The sequence below is a fragment of the Pavona decussata genome, unplaced genomic scaffold, assembly GCF_977016875.1.
Source record: "Pavona decussata unplaced genomic scaffold, jaPavDecu1.1 SCAFFOLD_155, whole genome shotgun sequence".
Classification (NCBI taxonomy): domain Eukaryota; kingdom Metazoa; phylum Cnidaria; class Anthozoa; order Scleractinia; family Agariciidae; genus Pavona; species Pavona decussata.
The window spans coordinates 1036608-1055938 of NW_028145567.1; the positions used below are offsets into that span (position 1 = coordinate 1036608).

The 19331-nt window shown below is 41.0% G+C and overlaps 1 protein-coding gene across 3 annotated transcripts in view; it reads left to right on the forward strand.

The window, feature by feature from the left end:
* LOC146465761 (NFX1-type zinc finger-containing protein 1-like) overlaps positions 1 to 19331 on the forward strand; it is a 28059-nt gene that overhangs the window by 5193 nt on the left and 3535 nt on the right. For all 3 annotated transcript variants that reach the window (XR_014868191.1, XR_014868192.1, XM_085128161.1), the window contains exons 3-15: positions 258 to 727; positions 1612 to 1767; positions 2190 to 2314; positions 3095 to 3162; positions 8101 to 8258; positions 8916 to 9173; positions 10054 to 10321; positions 11130 to 11783; positions 12408 to 12733; positions 14036 to 14240; positions 15398 to 15798; positions 16211 to 17174; positions 17792 to 18916. Coding sequence is in view for 1 of the 3 variants with exons in the window: in XM_085128161.1 (XP_084984287.1) it covers positions 258 to 727; positions 1612 to 1767; positions 2190 to 2314; positions 3095 to 3162; positions 8101 to 8258; positions 8916 to 9173; positions 10054 to 10321; positions 11130 to 11783; positions 12408 to 12733; positions 14036 to 14240; positions 15398 to 15798; positions 16211 to 17174; positions 17792 to 18916 (5178 nt within the window). In the remaining 2 variants the exon portion in view is untranslated. The remainder of the gene's footprint in view (positions 1 to 257; positions 728 to 1611; positions 1768 to 2189; positions 2315 to 3094; positions 3163 to 8100; positions 8259 to 8915; positions 9174 to 10053; positions 10322 to 11129; positions 11784 to 12407; positions 12734 to 14035; positions 14241 to 15397; positions 15799 to 16210; positions 17175 to 17791; positions 18917 to 19331) is intronic.

The window sequence follows — 19331 nt, forward strand, 5'->3', positions numbered from 1 at the left end:
ATTCGTGAAATTTTGAGAAGAAATCGAAGGATCTGTAGAAGTTCCCTTCATTAACCTGTGTTTGCACAACATTTCTTGTTCTCAATTTCTTTTAGCACAGTTTAAAGGCATCATTCATGTCCATGGAATTAGAAGATGGGAACTAAATATTTTCTCGAAATTGACAACTGAAATCGCCAACTTGAAACAGCCAAACAGAACCTTTTCTTGATTCACTCTAAAGGAAATTACTGATATAACTTTTTCACTATGTTTAGCTGGCGAGAATGACGATGTAAATCCACCTGACGATTTTCGTACGCTAAGCGTTATACCAACACAAGAAGACATCTTGACAGCGGAGCGACCCTTTCTCAGAAGAAACATAGTTGATGGGAGTTACCAAAACGCGGAGCATTATTTGGACGTACAATTTCGGCTCCTTCGAGAGGACTTCGTCAGGCCTCTCCGTGACGGGATCGCGAAGCTTTTGGAGCGTATCGGCTCCGCAAATATTGGCGCCTTGCAGGACATTCGCGTTTACAAGGATGTTCGCCTGTTGTATCCCGTTTGTACGTCTAACGGCCTCCGTTACAGGATCAAATTTGATAACACCAGGCTTAGGCATGTGCGCTGGGAGAACAGCAAGCGTCTTATCTTTGGCTCGCTGATGTGTTTGTCCAAGGACAAGTTTGAGAGTTTTGTCTTTGCCACTGTGGCTAATCGCGACGTCAAAGAGCTAAAACAAGTAAGCTGACAATTAAAGCAACTGTAAGGTTTTAACTTTGCTTCGTCTCTCCCGCGGTCTGGACAAATTAAATTTTGCAATCTGACATTGACAGCGATTTTCAATGTCCACGTGCACAGTGGACTATTCTCTGCTATGCTCGTAACACTGAAAGTGTCACGAGAAGACAAGATTTCTTTTATCTGGGCCCTCTCTTTTCATGTACTTCACACGAGCCAAACCTGATTACAGTTTAGGTGGACCCAAATTCGCACGTCTTTTCGCGTTTCACACCGGTTATCGTGTTTTTACTTTCACAACTGAGATGTGATTGGGTTATTGCAACAGTGGTTTTGTTTTATTTGTTTTCCCTTTTTCTTTCTCATTGGCTAGATGTAATAAGTGTGCTTTTGTTTACTTTAGAGCAGTTTCAGTTCAATTGAGTGTCGAAAGTAATTTCGCGTTTGCTTTAGTTTTGCTTTACTGCACTCTGTGATTAGGTGGCATCATTTGGGTCACTTTTTCAACCAATGAAAGTAAAACTGGCAAACCCAGTCGTGACCTGCTCGCATTCACTTTCCTCTGTCTGGCGCCAGTGACGTATCTTTGGTTTTAATTTTGATTGTTTGATTGCGCTGTTCAAGAGAGGTTGAAAAGGTACCCCTTCATCTTCTCTTGGCTATTTTAATCCTTCCTGATCGATCAGAGTAATAAGTTGGTTTTGGTATTCGACACTCAATTGAAAAGCGCTCTAATGGCAAATGCCTTTTTAAGTTCCTAATCGATGGTCAAGACTTAGAAAAGCTAGGGCAAGATGTCATTATTCAATTCATAATTCTATTTACAAGAGGTTCACCCTTTATATTAAGACTACACTCTTGGCACTCTTGGTATTTTTTGTTTAGGGTATCGTAGAAATCCAGTTTATCAATTTCTCTGATAACGTGAGACTTGAAGAAGGAGATGTGTACCAGATGGTGGAAAGTACTGTTTACTTCGAAGCTTATCGCCACATACTCGAGGGGCTCAAAGAAGTTGATCCACAACATTTACCTTTACAGGTAATGCTTAATCAATCACTGAAGTGACTATTGACTGCTAAATGGTCGCGTTTTTCTTTAAATAACGAGGGAAAGAGGTGAAAGTTATCAAAAATGGAACAACATAATGAGACTTGTGAATTGAATTATAGAGCTTGCATTGGAAACTTTGATTCTCCTCAAATTAAGTTATCAGGCCTCCTCCTAAGATTGCGACTCGCGACTGATCAAGTAGAAATTTGAAGATTGGGTGTGTAGCTGGCGCCGTAAGTTTTCATTTTAGGAGAGTTGTCCAGTTATAGCAAAACTTTTGCAAATAATTCGAACACCGAGGCTGTGAACTGTGGATATCTGTCGCATCAGATCACAAGCCACAACGGTATTTGACCTTTGATAGGTGAAGGATGTTAGTGACACGTTTCTTTGATGTTTTATTCAAACAGAAGTACATTGTCAATTGTGAGAAACTAGTTGAGCCTCCTGCGTACCTGAGGAACAGGTATCGTGGACGAGTGACCTTTGACCTCACGCCCATCATGAGCAAAGACAGCAGGAATGCGACTACAAGGTATTACAAATAAATAGCAGCTACAAGGAAGAGCAGCCCGACTGATTATAAAAAAGAAGTTTTTTATTTTTCTGGTTGTAGAGTCGTGCACTTCTGCCAGATGTGATAACTAATCAAGGGACACGTCCTCTGTTTTCATCTAATCAGGGCAAACGTCCAGTGTTTTCAACCAATCAGGGCAAACGTCCAGTCTTTTCAACCAATCAGGGCAAACGTCCGGTTTTTTCAACCAATCAGCGGCAATCCCAAGACATTTCATTCTGTGTATTTTCGCGCGCTTATCGCTGTTCGGTGTACATGTCGGATCAGTTTCATTGTGTTTTTCTCGGCTTTTGGTGGCGAAGAGATGACGATGTTCTCTTGGTCAGATATGATATAAGAACAGTCGGTACCAGAAAACGAAGGTACAACATCAGCCGATATCAAGTTTGCATACTAGCGATGTACGTGAAAGGCAATACTGAAAACGACAGTCTTCCTCGGTAGGGGTAATAGAAAAATCGTAAACAGCTTGGAGACGTTAATTTTGTAGGGATGAGTCAGACTAGAAAAGGCCGAGCGCCTGTGAGACGAGAAAGAAATATTGTCAATAACAAGGGAACAATGAACCATAGAGATACAATGCCGTTTCTTTTTGTTTTTCGTCTCCCCATTTTCTCCACAACCTGAGTGCCCACCCGCGCGAAAATGCCCGCCCACGAACGCTAGACGTAAATATCAATTCCGACTGTTAGCTCTATTACATTCTTGCTAAAACGCTTTTGTTGATTCAATTTACAGCACTCCTTCTCTAACACAGATGAGACTACGACTTGCAGGGCTTAACCTCAGAGACGGCGCTCGAAAAGGTGAGTGACACGCTCTCTAATTGGAGTGACTCTTTCGGTGAAATGAATTAAATCTCCGAGTCCAGAAGAACTTAAGCCTTAAATCGATTTCTATACTTAACGAAGCGGCTAAGTAAGCATAACAACTTCCCAGAAAATTTAGAGATTGCTTATACACGATTATGTATCTAGGCCCAATCTTTCAATTCAAGGTTAGTTTCACCCTATAATTTATCAGTGAAACTTAAAATAAATGTCAATTCCAGTTCATCTTGTCTTGTTTTTCGGTGTTACTTTCCCTCGGCTATACTTTCTACATTGGACCAAGAATTAGCAGCAAAAATGCTTTTGAATAAGATGAAGACGAGCCTAGTTACCGTTCAATCCGGGATCAACGTTAATCGTCCAATCATGTGCGCGTCCGTGCTGATCGGACGTGTAAATCGTTCGTCCGCTCGAAAAAGTTACTAAAGTTGAATTTAACTTGTATAATGACTGCCAAACAGTCAAAGAAAGAGAATGATTCTCTTAAAGCACAGCTGGAAGTATTGACCAAAGAAATTTCAATGCTAAAAGCGACAATTAGTAATGCTGAATCAGCAAATGACACTCGTGCAAATGACCGAAGCCGCCATGATGGAGAGAATCGATGCAGTAGTTCCGCTAAAGCCGACGCAGAGAAAGAAGAGCGCGAGCATGGCCTTCAATTCCTGAGCAATGAGTACGACGATCTCTCAAGTTTTCGCCGTGAAGCCATCAACAAAATAAATCTTATAGAGGAAAAATTGAAAAAGCTTGGAGATCGAGTCGAAGAGCTAGCAAACGCCGTTGACTCGGCTGAGCTTTACAGTTACCAATACAACTTGAAAATTGTTGGATTGCCTCAAGCAGCGGAGTACGAATCTTCGGAAGCGACCGCAGCTTTATGTCTAAAGCTATTTGAAACCATGGGAGCTGATCGAATCAACATTAACGACATAGACATTGCTCATCGTGTTCCATCACGAAGAAGATCGAACGAAGGGGCATCGAATGGTAACAGGCCAGACCCAGTTATCTGCAAATTTACCCGCCGCCTTGCAAGAGATAAGGTCTTAAGCAAAAGACAAGAAGTTAGAAAGGTGTAGTATTCAGAGCTTGGTCTTACTTCCGATGACACAGTCAATTATCTTGCCGTCTACGAGCATCTAACTCCAAGATTACAGAATCTACTTTTTGAGGCCAAGAAATTCCAAACCAGCCATCGCTACCAATTTTGCTGGGCGAAAGGTTCTACAATCCTACTAAGGCAATCCTCCGACTCCCGTGTCATTAAACTAAAATCCATGAGCGACCTGGAAGTTCTCACCAGCCGACATCAGAGATAAGTTTGTTACCACAACTCTTAATCTTATTCTAAGCCTCATGACTGTAATAACAAACATTCAAACTTCTCGCCAACGCAGAAATGATCTTAAAGAACTACCATATTATAATGTAACTTCATGTCTACTTACCGTCCATGGTCAATTTAATAATAGTTTGGCTAACGATTTACCCACAAAACAACTTCTAGACAAATTACCTAGTCTTTACGATTTAGATCTCTTTAACCTAAACATCAATGAAGACATAAATCCTGATGAGAATTTTGCATACAAACAATCTCGATCTAATTATTACTCCCCGTACAAATTTTCCGAGATAAAGAGTTCCGTATCGGACTCGTCTTTATCCTTTATACATCAGAACATTAGGAGTCTAAAAAGAAATATTGAAAATTTCCAGGATCATTTACTTCATGAATTAAACTTTAATTTTAGCGTAATAGGCCTCTCAGAAACACGGATTACCAATGCTGATGCTAATTTTCTCACCTTTAATCCTGATATACCAGGTTATTGTTTTGAATATGTCCCAACACCTCTCTCTGCCGGAGGTGTTGGTATGTACATAAAGGAAGGAATTAGCTATAAGGTAATTGAAAAAACTTCGAATGTCTCTTTTCAAGGACTGTGGATAGAACTTCAATTTCCCAAAAAGACAAATGTCATCTGCGCTATTTTGTATAGGCAGCATAACTCTCCTGAGGATTTTCAAAACTACCTTGACTCGTGTCTAGAGAAATATAGCTCCTCCTCCAAACCTATTTACATTCTCGGCGACTTCAACATAAATCTCCTCAATTTCGAAACTTGTAGATACGCCAACGACTTCCTACTTTTACTCCAAAGTTATGCTCTAACCCCAGTTATCGATAAACCAACCAGGGTCCATAGCAGCTCTGCCACACTAATCGATAATATCCTTGCCAGTCAAGTTGATGATCTCGATTCCGTCTTAAGTGGTAATGTTGTGTCAGACATCAGTGATCATTTTTCCCAGTTCTGCCTCTTGCCTGCTTATAAACTGCAATTTTCACCTACAGCCATCTGTCGTGAATATCGCGATTTTTCTTCCTTTTCTGACGATTCTTTCCTAAATGACCTGGAGCAAATTGATTGGGACAGTATAGGCCACTCGAATCGCGATATAAACAAATCATTCTCCACTTTTTTCCACAAAACTCTCAGGGTGTTAAATAAACACGCTCCTACGAAAATTACCTCAAGGCGTAAAGCCAAACAGCAACTGAAACCTTGGATCACAAAAGGCATCAGGAGATCTATAAGTCTAAAAAACCAATTCTATCACTCGGGAGAAAACCAAAAATATAAACTCTATCGCAATAAAATTTCAACTTTAACTAGAGTAAGCAAAAAGCTTTATTTTCATAACTTTTTCTCGCGAAACTTACACAACACTAAGAAAACATGGAAAGGGATAAATGATTTAATTGGCCGCAGGAAGAAACCGAAACAGACAATTACCTCAATAAGAGCACCGAACAACAAGAGAGTGATTTCTGACGCACAGGATATATCGAATGTGCTTAACAAACACTTTGCTACCGTGGGCCATAAACTGGCCTCGGGGACGCCACATTCAAAACTTAATTTTCGTACATACCTCCAAGGGCTGTCGCCCGCAAATTCAAACTCTTTCTTCTTCGATCCAATTATACCTGCAGAAGTTAGTAATGAGATCGTTTCCTTATCATACAATAAAGCTCACGGATTATACTCATTCCCAGTTCGAATATTGAAATGCGCTAGCCACATATTATCAAGCCCATTGGCAAGGATTATGAATTTATCGGCTGAAACAGGAACTTTTCCCAATAAACTAAAATATGCAAAAGTAATCCCCGTTTATAAAACCGGCGACAAACTTGAATGTGGAAATTATCGCCCTATTTCACTTCTATCTAATATTAATAAAGTGTTCGAGAAACTAATGTTCAACAGAATTAAAAAATTTATTGCAAACCACAATATATTATCCACATCACAATACGGCTTTCGCGAATATCATTCCACCGAACATGCACTATTAGATATAATTAACAAAATTCAAACAAACATGGATAATAAACTTTTTTCATGTGGCATATTTATTGATCTGCAAAAGGCTTTCGATACTGTTGATCATGGAATATTACTGCATAAACTCAACCACTACGGTGTACGAGGCATTGTCAATGATTGGTTTCAATCATATCTATCATGTAGGTCTCAATCAACTCAAATCGGTTCTGTGGTGTCGGAGAAAGAAAATGTATTATGTGGCGTTCCTCAGGGGTCAATTTTAGGACCGTTACTATTCCTTCTATATGTTAACGACATTCAAGCTTCATCTAGTAAACTAGATTTCTTTTTATTCGCTGATGACACGAATCTGCTATTTGCTGACAAATGCTTAAAGACCCTGGAGCTTATAATAAACAAAGAATTGGAAAATGTTTGTGATTGGTTACTAGCTAACAAGTTGACTTTAAATACTAAAAAATCTAATTACGTATTATTTCACCCTCGCCAAAGAGCGACAGCAAATCGCCTTCACATAAAAGTATTCGACTGCGAACACAATGTGTTCGAACACCTTGAACAAAAAGATTGTGTTAAGTATCTGGGTGTGTTGATCGACAGCAACCTCTCTTGGCAATATCACATTAATTATATTTCGCTTAAGATAAGTAAAACAATTGGTATTATATCACGGTTGAGATACGTTCTACCCACTTCTATTCTTCTTCATATTTACCGTTCTCTAATCCATCCTTACGTTTCTTACGGTCTTTCAGTATGGGGCCAAACTTCAAAATCAAATCTGGAGAAAATCTTAATCCTCCAAAAAAGAGCCTTACGTCTAATTTATTTCCGCAATAACAGAGAGCATGCCATCCCGTTATTCGTATGTTCTAATATCCTTCCAGTTGACATGCTTTATTTCAAATCTATAGCCAGTCTTATGCATGATATCAATAACCAAAGTGCTCCCCTGAACCTAATAAATCTTTTTGATCGAGTAGATTCTGTGCACTCGTATAGAACCAGGTCTGCATCCACGGGCAAATTTCATATAAAATGCTCAAAGCTGACACAACTGAGCCACTCATTTTCGAGATTAGGTTGTAAAATCTGGAATGAATTACCGGAATCTTTCCTTGCAAAAACTAAAGCCTCCTTTAAGAAATGCCTTCAGACCAGATTACTAAAACTTCTTGATCAAGAGGATATTTATGTTGACGTCAACACTCTGATTAAAAACTTCAAATATCAGTGGTATGATTAGCTAATATGAAACTTTCTTAATTTTAATTTAGACAGTCATTATTTTTTACTTAACTTATTACACATTAATTATTGGTATATCTTTAAATTATATTCTGTAAATATATACTAATCAACTGCACTACCCGCCTAGATTAGCCTATGCTATTTGCGGGCTAGTGCATTCTTGCCTTACCTTCGTGAAAAATGTGCTTTAATAAATTGAATTGAATTGAATTGAATCAGCGAGTTTGCTAAAAACTGTCGAAAAGCACCAAGCCTTGTTTGCGGACGACAAAACACGAGGATTTCTCCTTTTTGTTCTCAGGAACTGATGTATCAATACTAAACCTGGCCTCATGGCCGTCTGCTGAGGATCTGGAACTAGACGACTCTCAGTATCGAGCCATACAGATGGCGCTGACCAAAGAGTTTGCTGTCATACAAGGGCCACCTGGCACTGGAAAAACATACATTGGGCTGAAGGTAAAAATACAATCTGTGAAAGTGTATCAATTGGAATTCTATAAATTATATTCAAACTCCTCTTTACAGTCATCAAACAGATGTATGACCGACGCTCTTCGAGGTTATTACAACCCCCCCTCCCCCCCCCCCCAAAAAAAAAACACCCCATCCCAAGGGGAGACATCTGTGTTGGATGTACTGCTAGGCGAAGTTGCAAGCCCAACGTCCTATCGTTTTATCCTTATCAAACGTGATCGACACTCCCGTTGCATTTAACTTAAATTCTGTCAGTCTTTGTGAGACAGTGCTTTTGTTTGCGCATTATCATTGACGACATTAGCATAATAGAGAGAAATGAGAAAAACGATTGGCATATCTTAACCTGGGACCAGGGTATGATAACACATAAGACGTCCTGAGAATCGTTAGAAACTTTTCTGCCAAGGCATACTGGCTTCCTTCTTGCACAGATTGCCATTGATTGCCATTGCCGTAGATTGCCATTGTTTTCAGTGTTTTATTTCGCGAATCGGCCGGAAATTGGGTGTCAAAATACAAGTTCACTTTGCGCTCCGATACTGTCAGGCCAACTCGAATCATAGCTTGTAAACCGGCGTTTAGAAACTTCTAAGAGGTACTGGCTTAAACTTAATCTTTCTGTCTTGTTTGCCGTAGATTGCCAACGTTTTGTTGCATAACAAGTCGAAGTGGGACACTGGAACCGAGCTTCTTGATGACGATCTTGACGAGCGCTTGCTGCTTTCTGAGCGCCGTCCAGTCCTTGTTGTCTGCTACACCAATCACGCGCTGGATCAGTTTCTAGAAGGAATCCATCAGTTTCACCCAAAAGGCATCGTGCGCATTGGTGGCCGGAGTCAGAGCGAGGTTATGAAGGCCTGTGGTTTGTCAGAGTTGAAACACAAAATGCACAAGGTTAGGCTGGTTGATTGACAATCTGGTTGGTCAGGCCATGGGTTTGACCAAAATTAGACTGTAAGCGCAGAAGTGAGGGGTTTTTAGGTTGAATTATAGAAATCTGAGCCCAGTTGTTCGAAGCACGATTAAGTTAATCCTGAGTTAATGTGAACTTTGATTCACGTTCAATTACTAATCAATAAAGATTCGTCAAAAAAATGTTTGTCCCTCAGTTTTGACGTAGCCTTTTATTTACCCTAAGGTGGAAATTAGCTTTTGAAACATTATTAACGAGCGGGATAAAAACCTCGGTTAACTTTTAATTGTTGATTAGCTTCAATCGGCTTTTAAACAACCGGGTCCTGAATAACTGTTAACTCAGTGAAGTCTGACATTTCTACTGCACTATTGTACTGCTTTCACTGACAAAAGACCAACATAGTCACTGACAATTATAAATTTAGCATCTCCACGTTTTTCATATCCGTGACAGTTTGCGGAATGCAAGCTCGAAGGTTCCATCTTTTGAGTGATAATTGGCGGAGGCAAACAGTGGCAATATTCCATAGGCTATCTTAAGGAAAACAACACAGCGTTTTCTATGCCTGCTTCGTTTTCTACATTGTTGCGATGGTGGTACAGAGTAGTGCCGAAAAGTAGCTTATTTTTCGATATCTTGTTGTCTGAATTGCAGAAGACTAATACTGTACTACTCCTCACGTTTATTAAATTCCTACTTTTATTAAGAATTTAAAAAAAAGATGCACTTTAAACATTTAAAAGAAATCCGAACAGCCACGTAAACCTCTCGCCTGTTGTTCTTGTTGACCATGTTTCCACCACACTGTAGCTTAAATGTTGCTTATTCCATAAGTATAATTCTTTACTTTTATTCTAGGACAAATCAGTTCCCCTACACATTAGAAGGGCTTTTTATGACGCTCACAGGGAAATGGACGACATCACTGGAAAACTACAGAGGGCAGCCGAAGATCTGAAGAGTTGCTTCGAAAACGTGCTTCATGAAGATGATTTGCACGAGCGCGCCAAGAGTATGACTGAGGTTCAATACGAGTCTTTGAAGTCCTTGGTACTGGGAGCAAAAGGCAGTGCTATATTGCACTGGCTTCAGCTGTCTTCGAACTCAGGAAACCCCAATCTAGGAGGTAATAATCTGTTTTTTTTTTCCAAACAAGGTATTCAAGACCTCTTCTTTGGCAGCTAGATGATGAGGCCATTTCCGCATTGCCCCCATCCTCGTTTTCAAAGCGAAGCTTGGTTAATGGGGGAAGCTGCATCTTTTCATTCACATATAAATAAAATTCATTTTCGTTTGAATGGCTTGAACCAGAGATTCATTCCAAAAATGGACTATTCCAGTTGTTGCACTGTGGTCCCGAGTTCACCTACTTAGCCACGCAATCAGATGTCAAGAGCCAACTAGCAAGGCACCTACCAGTTAAAATGGCATTGTTCAAATTTTTCGATATTGTTTTATAATATTTAGGACCACAACGCTAAGTAGTAATCAGTTGTATCACCAATAAAGCACAAGTTGTGCATGTAACAAGTTGATGCAAGATAAATATATAATGTTCATCAGATCTCGGTGATGGAGCAGATTGAGACTTTTATCAGAACGCACTAGAAGTCGTTATCTAGCCTATCCCACGTATACCCCCAAATAATGGCTCGCTTATTTTAAAAATAAGCCCAATGGTTTTGTAGAACTATAAATAGGTCTCTTTTTTAATTTGGCAAGAGGCAGACCAGTTGTCCATTTGTATGCGTAACCGAGTCGTTTGAATGTGTACGTGGCACTTGCTCCAACGCCTTTCGATTACAAGTCAAGTGCTTTACTGATGCTACGGCATTCAACTGTTCTGGACACAGTTGCATTCATTTGGCGCAGCAATGTGAAATAAATTCAACAAATCAACATAACTGATCACATGATCCTTGCTTCCCCTTTAGCTTCAGTACAACCTGTAGCGGTCTTCCCGCTAAACAGTCTCTGTGGTGGACTGGAGAGGATATCACGAGCTAACATGGCTACTTTTTCCCGCATTAAATCGGCTCCTGGTGTTGATGGGACTCAAAATGGCTCCATTCTACTAACAGGAACGCCTAATTCATTCGTTGAAATCCCCAACCGTGCCGGAGGTGGTCTAGATACTACGACCTCTATCACACTCCTTTTGCACGTGTTTCCACTTGGAAACAGAGGACCAATCTTGAGTTTCCACGAGGATGGCCTGGGAATCCAAATATGGCAAGAAGGCGTGGATGACGGAAAAGGACTTTTGACAGTCCGCTTCGCATGGAGAGATTGTTCCCAGCCCCCCGCTCTTACCAAAGCAGTGCTGAATATAAACGCCTGGAACTTTATTGGCGCTTCCTATGATCACGACTCTGGAATTGCGCGCCTATGGCATGATGGGAATGAAGTAGAAGCTAAGTTTTTAGGCAGAAAAATGGAGCTAGCAACTCAGTTTTCCATCAGAATCGGGGCCTTAGCGACTGCTGGACCGGCACATTGCTTTCGAGGGAGGGTTGCAGACCTCCATATTTTTGCTGAATCCCTGAGACGAGAAACTGTTCGAGCTGTTGGTGGAATTGTCCCACAAGGTAATTCATTTATGCGTGTTAGGAGATTTTATTTGCAACTTCGAGACACTAAGAAATTAGTTAATTATAGTCGTTACTCTTGAAGATTGCTCCACTCCTGACACCATAAGCGGAGAGAGGAAAAAATGTTTTGAATCAGACAAGTTTCTTGAAACTTGTGTGTGGAAATGTTGTCTCAAATATGGAGTTAAAAAAACTCGACTTTTAAATATGGAAACTTAACGTACACAGAGAACGAATCAAACGGCATAGCGCTGGCCCACCATGCACGAGAGCGCATAACCACCGTCCGTAACATCAGTAGTCAAAGCATTTCTGTCTTAACCTTAGCCTAAATTAGCTTTAATCGTTTTATAGGCAGTTCAATGTAGTTGGCAAATGGATAAGACAAGATGACTAATTTGATATCAAAGACACAGGAAGTAGGTTTCCCAGTCTTCCGAGCCAGAGGCTCATCAGATTTAAGTTTGAGACGAGCAAAGATGTAAGCGTTGCCTGACTGTTTTCCCTGACGAATTTCAGTACTTAAGTGGAAGCGTTGACACAAGGAAATATGATATATGTTTTAACACAATCGGAAATAACACAACATAATTTCAACTTAGCTATTTGTTCTTTCTCAAGCTGGAGCTGAAGCGGCAGGAGAGGACGATGAAGCAAATGCCGAAGAAGAGGAAGATGACATTTACGACCCGGATGTGCTGTATGAAGCGGATGCTATGCAAGACCAAAGAGTCTTGGACACCGATGACGTCAGTGTGTTCATTGCGAAGTCAGTTATGGTAAAAGGAAAAAGGCTCAAAGTTGTCGATCCCTTTTCATCCGGCGGAGAAATCGACGCTGATGGCTGGCAAGTCATGAACGCCGATAAGTTGAAGAAGAGGCTGAAGAGAACAATAATTCAAGAATTGAGCAGAAAAGATGTTATGCCAGATGAACGAGCGAGAATGGTGAGTCAATAGAGAGATTACCAATGACGCTTACGGCAAAAAGGCAAACGTGAGATATGATCACGTGACCATGTTTATCCTATATTGGCCGCTTGGTGTTTTCATGATCAGTTTCTCTGTCAAAACGAGTAGTTTTGCGTTAGCATCAGAGACTTGAATTAGTTTGCACTATTCACATCTTTGTACTCTTTATTTTAAGAAAACATAAACACGAATCTCACGTTTGAAAGAGAGATTTAGCATCGCGTTTGCGGCAAACGGCAAACGCCAGGCTGAAATTTTCTCTTTGATGAAAAACCAATGAAGCTTTTTTGGTTTAAGCTTATCTCCACCCAGTCGGCGAGAGCTATCGAGCAAACACGAAAAAGAGAGAAGTGAGTGAGAGAAACGCAATCTATGCATTTTGGAACAAACAGCGGCTTGACGTTTCCCGTTTGGCGTTAGCCGTAAACGCGAAGCTAAATCTCTCTTTTACGGCAAACGGCAAACGAGAGATTCGTCGCGTTCCTCTTTTCTGGAAAACTCGGGTATATAGATGTACATAGTGCAAGGTAATTCTGGTCTTTGGTGCTAACGCAAAACTACTAATTTTTTCTAAGAAACTGAAAACATTGAACGGCAAATGTAAGGTAAACATGGTCACGTGGTCATTTCTGCCGTTTGACGCAAAGGAGGTGCTTAATCTGTCTACTGATAAAGTTCATAATCAAGAAAACAAAAAGTAAACAAACCAACAAAAGCTTACTTAGCGTATTTTCATACTAAAGCCAGACCCGCGCCGTTCATTATGATATTTTTTCATGTATTATATATCCGAGAAGTTTCCCTTTTAAAACTAAAACTTGGCGTTAACCGTCGGTATGTTCATTTAACCAACAAAGCATAAACAGGTGCAACAAGAAGCAACTTTTCTACGGTCACTAACATTGGGATTTGTGAACCTTTTGTAAGAAAGTACTGTTGGACGACTGACTAAAGTACATCTAAACTTGCCAATCAGGTTCGAAAAACTGAATCTGAATCGAGATGTTAGCCCAATCCGTTAGTCTCTTGTTGGGGTAGTAACTACTTTAACCATTTCCCTGTTTTGATAGTGTGTACCTAGTAACTGACGTAACAATGAGCGGGGAGTGAAAGGACATACTGATTCACGTGAATCACTTTTAAAGTAACGGAAGGCACAGCCATATCACAAATCCCCTTCACGTAGAAACCATTCGAGAAACAAATCAGTGAACTGTCTCGTTCCAGATATAAAGTGTTAAGTTTCGTTTTTCGTTTCCTGTTAATATTTTGTTGCAGGTTAGGAATGTGTGGACGTTGAGCGTTAAAGACCGCTGGCGTTTGTATCGCCGCTGGATAATGGACGTTTGTGAGCAGTACCGCCGCACCATTTCGCTTTTCCAAGAACAATTTGAAGAGGGTGCCAAGCGACTGAAGGATATCAAAAACATGGAAGACTTCGAAATACTTAAGAACGCTGATGTTGTTGGCTTGACAACGACGGGTAAGTGCAATTGACAAACAGAGGCACTTCTTAGGAACCTTCCGTGCAGGGCTGGTCGCCATCCTCGTACCCAATTCCTAGGATCGTTTTGGTTAGCGATGGCTCGTCAGCTATCACTTCTAACTTTGACCTCAATTCACCTCTCGGTGATCAGTTGCACATTACGCTTCCAATCTTTTTTGCCTAACTTGAATTGGGTTTCTTTTTTCTTTTTCGTTTTCTTTTTTTTTTCTGGTTTCCGAGCTGCTTTAAGGTTACTGTAGGAAACAAACGTATGGCTGTGGAGAGTTTATCGTCTTAAACATGGAACCAAACTTCCGATATTGTTGTTTTGTAAAGCGCAAGATAACCGACGCAATGTTGTTTGTTTCAAATACACTTGTTTTGATCACTCAACAATACGGATGGATTAAATCCTTAAAGTACAAGCTTCCAAACTTATCTTTTACAAGAAATAAGTTCAAGCAAATTTCTCGAGAGAGCCGGCTTTGTTTCAAATCATTTCAAAATCATTTCGAATTTGAAACTCGTGCTTAAGCTTAACGCTCACTCAGAATGTCGGAATACATTCTAACACTGTGTGGTAACGAGAAAAAGTAGCTCAGAGCGGAAATAACTGGTTTCTTTTTTTAGCAAACATTAGTGTGTATATAGGAATGCGTGGCAAGCCCAATTAAACACGGAATGTCTACACTGGATTCTACCTATGACTAAACATACAAATTATCTATCTTCACTGTGGTCACTTGCACAAGGTAGTAGGTCATTACAAAAAATTATCTATGAATGGCACGTGTTCGGAATAACGATGCGGTTTTGATATGAAAACTGACATAACGTGCTTTTGTTGGGCTAAAACGCGTCTGCAATAACGAAGCGGTTGCCAGTTGTTATACGGTTTTATTATTTTTATATTTTGTTCATTTTGTGACTAACAAACCATAGTAGTTTCAATTTCTGTTAATGTCCTTTCCTGTTTATGTAACCTGAAGTGCTTACAAGCATCGCTACCTCTCTCACATGGATGGAATGTCTTAGTTAATTAATTGATTTTTGCCCGAGTTTCCTTGGTTCGTTGGTTCCTGGGTGGAAAAAGCTTTGGTGACAACTCAGTAAATGAATTAATATGGAAGTTTCCGTCATTATATGTTATTTAGGTGCTGCAAAGTACCGCAAACTGATACAAAGACTAAAGCCACGAATAACGATCGTGGAGGAGGCCGCTGAAGTATTGGAGTCGCACATTGTTACCTCACTAACTCCCGGATGCCAGCACTTGATTCTGATTGGTGATCATCAGCAACTCCGCCCCAATCCCACTGTCTTTGAGCTCGCCAAACACTACAAACTGGACGTGTCGCTGTTCGAGAGAATGGTAAAGAATGGAATGCCATTTGAGCGATTGCGCTTGCAGCATCGTATGAGACCGGAAATCTCCAAAATAATGGACCACATTTACGTCAATCCAAAGCTGGAGAACCACAAATCGGTGCAGAATTTTGAAAACATCAAGGGCGTGTCCTGTAACATATTCTTTGTAGACCACGACGAAAGTGAGGTGGGTGGCCAGTCTCGTCGCTTCTTAGCTCTGATTAGCCTAAAAAAATCGGTATTAAAGATACCGTTATCTGATGAAGATCAAAAAAATATATATTGGCTTGACATTTTTTAAACATTTTCCCCGTGAAGCGTCCTCGTTGAAAAAGTAGAGATATGTATAAATTTTAATTCGGCAAAACCGAACAAGAAAACGAGTAGAATAGAATTGTAGTGGTCGACTCAACCTCCGCTAGCATTCTTCAAGAAGAATGGTTACTCTGGAAACGAAACAACAGTCTCATTGCATGAGGGCAACAAATGGTGTTGGGTCAATAAAGATGTTTTTCAAATATGTTTTGCATAGTTAAATCATTCTAAAACTTATCAGGATCACTATTGTTCTAAAATACACTTCTTCGATGCTACTGTAGGATTTTCATGAGGAAGGAAAAAGCAGATCTAACGAACATGAAGCCAAGTTCCTGGCTGCTCTCTGTCGGTACCTTATCCTTCAAGGCTACACAAGAGAACAAATCACAGTCCTCACAGCCTACACTGGCCAGTTAATCCAGCTCAAGAAAGAAATGCCCAAAGATTTCTTCCGTGGTGTGCGAGTCTGTGCCGTGGACAACTTCCAAGGAGAAGAAAACGACATCATTCTGCTTTCGCTCGTTCGAAGCAATGAAGAGGGCAAAATCGGCTTCCTGCAGACTGAAAACCGAGTTTGCGTCGCATTGTCCAGGGCCAAGAAAGGCTTCTTCTGCGTCGGTAATATCAGTCTGTTGAAAGAAAAGAGCGAATTGTGGGGCAGGATAATCGGTGATATGGAAGAGCAAGGGAACGTGGGGAAAGCGTTGACGCTCGCGTGTCAAAATCACCCGCACAACGTGATCCGCGCGTCACGTGCAGATGACTTCAAGAAGGCGCCCGAGGGAGGCTGCACGGTGCCTTGTGCCACAAGACTGGAGTGCGGTCATGTGTGTGAAATGGTTTGTCATCCAACAGACCCGGAACACAAAGAATACAAATGCAATAAGCCATGCAGTAAGACGCTCTGCGCACGCAAGCACAAGTGTCCCAGAAGGTGCTTCCAAGAGTGCGGTCCTTGTGTGGAGCCTGTGGACAAGCTCCTCCCATGCGGCCATGTCCAAAAGGTCCCTTGTCATCAAAAACGCTCTGAAGTGAAATGCACGTCACCTTGTGGAAAGATTCTACGTTGTGGGCATCAGTGTCAGAATAAATGCTCTGAAGAGTGTACCGTGAAGTGCGCCGCCATTACAAAGAAAACCTGGCCCTGCGGACACGAGAACAAGACACAGTGTCACGTGAATGAACTCCAGACACCATGTAAGGCGCCTTGTGGTGTGACCTTAAAGTGTGAACACCCTTGTGCTGGTAAGCGTGTGTTCTGTTTTGCAGATTAATTTTAACTGGTTCTAATTACAAAATGTTGTCTCACGAGTGGGTTTACTCCATAAATATGACAAATTCAAAGAAAATTTAATCAGTAAGGTTTTCAACACTAATAAAAGCGAAACTTACCTTTAGGCCTAGATGGTTCTATCAGGAAGCATTTAAAGACATTTTAAGAGGTTTTTAGTAAGAAGGCTTGTTATAAAATTCAAACTGGAATGACCTGAAGTCAGATGGACGTTTGAGTTGTTACTTTTCCCCAGGGGTTTTAAGAGGACGGATTGGGACCTAAAGGGTCCTAGTTTCAAGAAAGAATCAGCGTTTCGTAGAGGCTAATATAATTATTTTGATCTTGAACAAGAAATTCAAAAATGAAACAGTTTAACTTAACAAGCAAAGTTAAAACTGACTGACGTACGAGACTCAATAGTGCAGAGGAATAGAGGATGGCTTCATACTTCATGTGTGTTAAATAAATAGAGATTCGCAGTGGTGTTAATATCGAGATATTTTAATAAAATCTACTATTGGCCGGTTCTTGTTTTGTTTTTGTTTTTTTTATAGCGTGTAATTCCAAATCTCCTTTTCGTATGTTCTAGGTAATTGCAGTCTCTGTTTACGAGGTCGTGTCCATGTTCCATGCAAATCAAGTTGTGCCCGCCCACTCTTCTGTGGCCACGCCTGCACTGAACCCTGCACCAAGAACTGTCCGCCATGTAAAGAACGCTGTGGCAACTACTGCGGACACAGCAAGTGCCGGAAAAAATGTGGCGAGCCTTGTGAGCCCTGCAATGAGCGATGCACTTGGCAATGCGAACATCAGAGATGCACAAAATTGTGTGGGGAGCCTTGCAATCGTAAGCGTTGTGATGAACCGTGTAAAAAGCTTCTTCCTTGCCGACATCCCTGTATTGGTCTATGCGGGGAACGATGCCCAAAGAAGTGCCGAGAGTGTCACAAGAACGAAGTCACGGAGATTTTCTTCGGAACCGAAGACGATCCGGACGCAAGGTTCGTGGAACTGGCTGACTGTGGTCACATTTTTGAAGTGGATATGATGGATCAGTGGATGGACCAGGCTCAGGCAAGGGATGATGGGAAGGCTGTTGATGTACAACTCAAGCGCTGCCCGAAGTGCTCAACTCCCATTCGCACCAGCTTGAGGTACGGCAACATTATTAAGAAGATCCTTGCCGACTTCGAGCTAATTAAACAGAAGATTTTACTCGGAAACGAGCAGCGCACTCTCGCAGTAAGCAGGCTGAGATTGGAGGTACGCAAGATTGAGAAGTTTCCTGAAGACCAGGAGAAACTTGAAAAGTCACTGGGTCAGAGGAGCCTCACTGATGAACAGGTTAACGTGTTCGAGAACCAGATTAGCCTTTTGTCTTTCCTTCAGACGCTCAAAGCTAAGATAGAAAAATCCACAGAGACCGAGAGTGAGAGAGCCGCAAAAAGAGTTCAGTCACGCTTTTTCCTACAAGAAACTAAGGAAGATCTAGAGAGTCTTGTGGAACAAGTCCGGGGGCGTGTCATGGAGATGCGAGTTCGATTCAGCGATCAAGAACTGGAGGAGCTCAGCGAAGAGATGTACAGAACAGAGCTTGCCGTCGACCTGAAGTTATTGAAGATGCAGCTTGAAATTCGTGGTGTTAAGATGGATGTCACCCACTCCATGAAAGTTGATCGCGTGCAAAAAGCACTGGATTCCGGAAAAGCAATTGGTGAGAGAAAAACCCCATAGAGTAATGATACATAAGATGCAACACTGTTTCGCTTTAGGACGAAAAGGATAAACTTAGGAGTGATGCTAGGCACGAGAACGAAGTGCAGAAATTTGAACCGGCATTAATTCCCAACAAATTGGTTTAGTTTCAATGCGTTTAGGATTTGAGAATAAAGCTTTCAGACTGAATTTCATCCACCCAACATCCAACAAAAGTAGGTTAAAGGTTATTATTTAATATGCTGAATTCTACACACATTTTGATTGGTTCTTACTTATGATCTGTTGGAGGACAGACGCACCAGATGACGTCACCATTACCAACTTTTGCTTCTTCGTTATATAAAACAAATGGATTCCATGTTGCCGTGCGTTTGTTCATTAATGGATCACAGATGACGTCAAAATGTGGT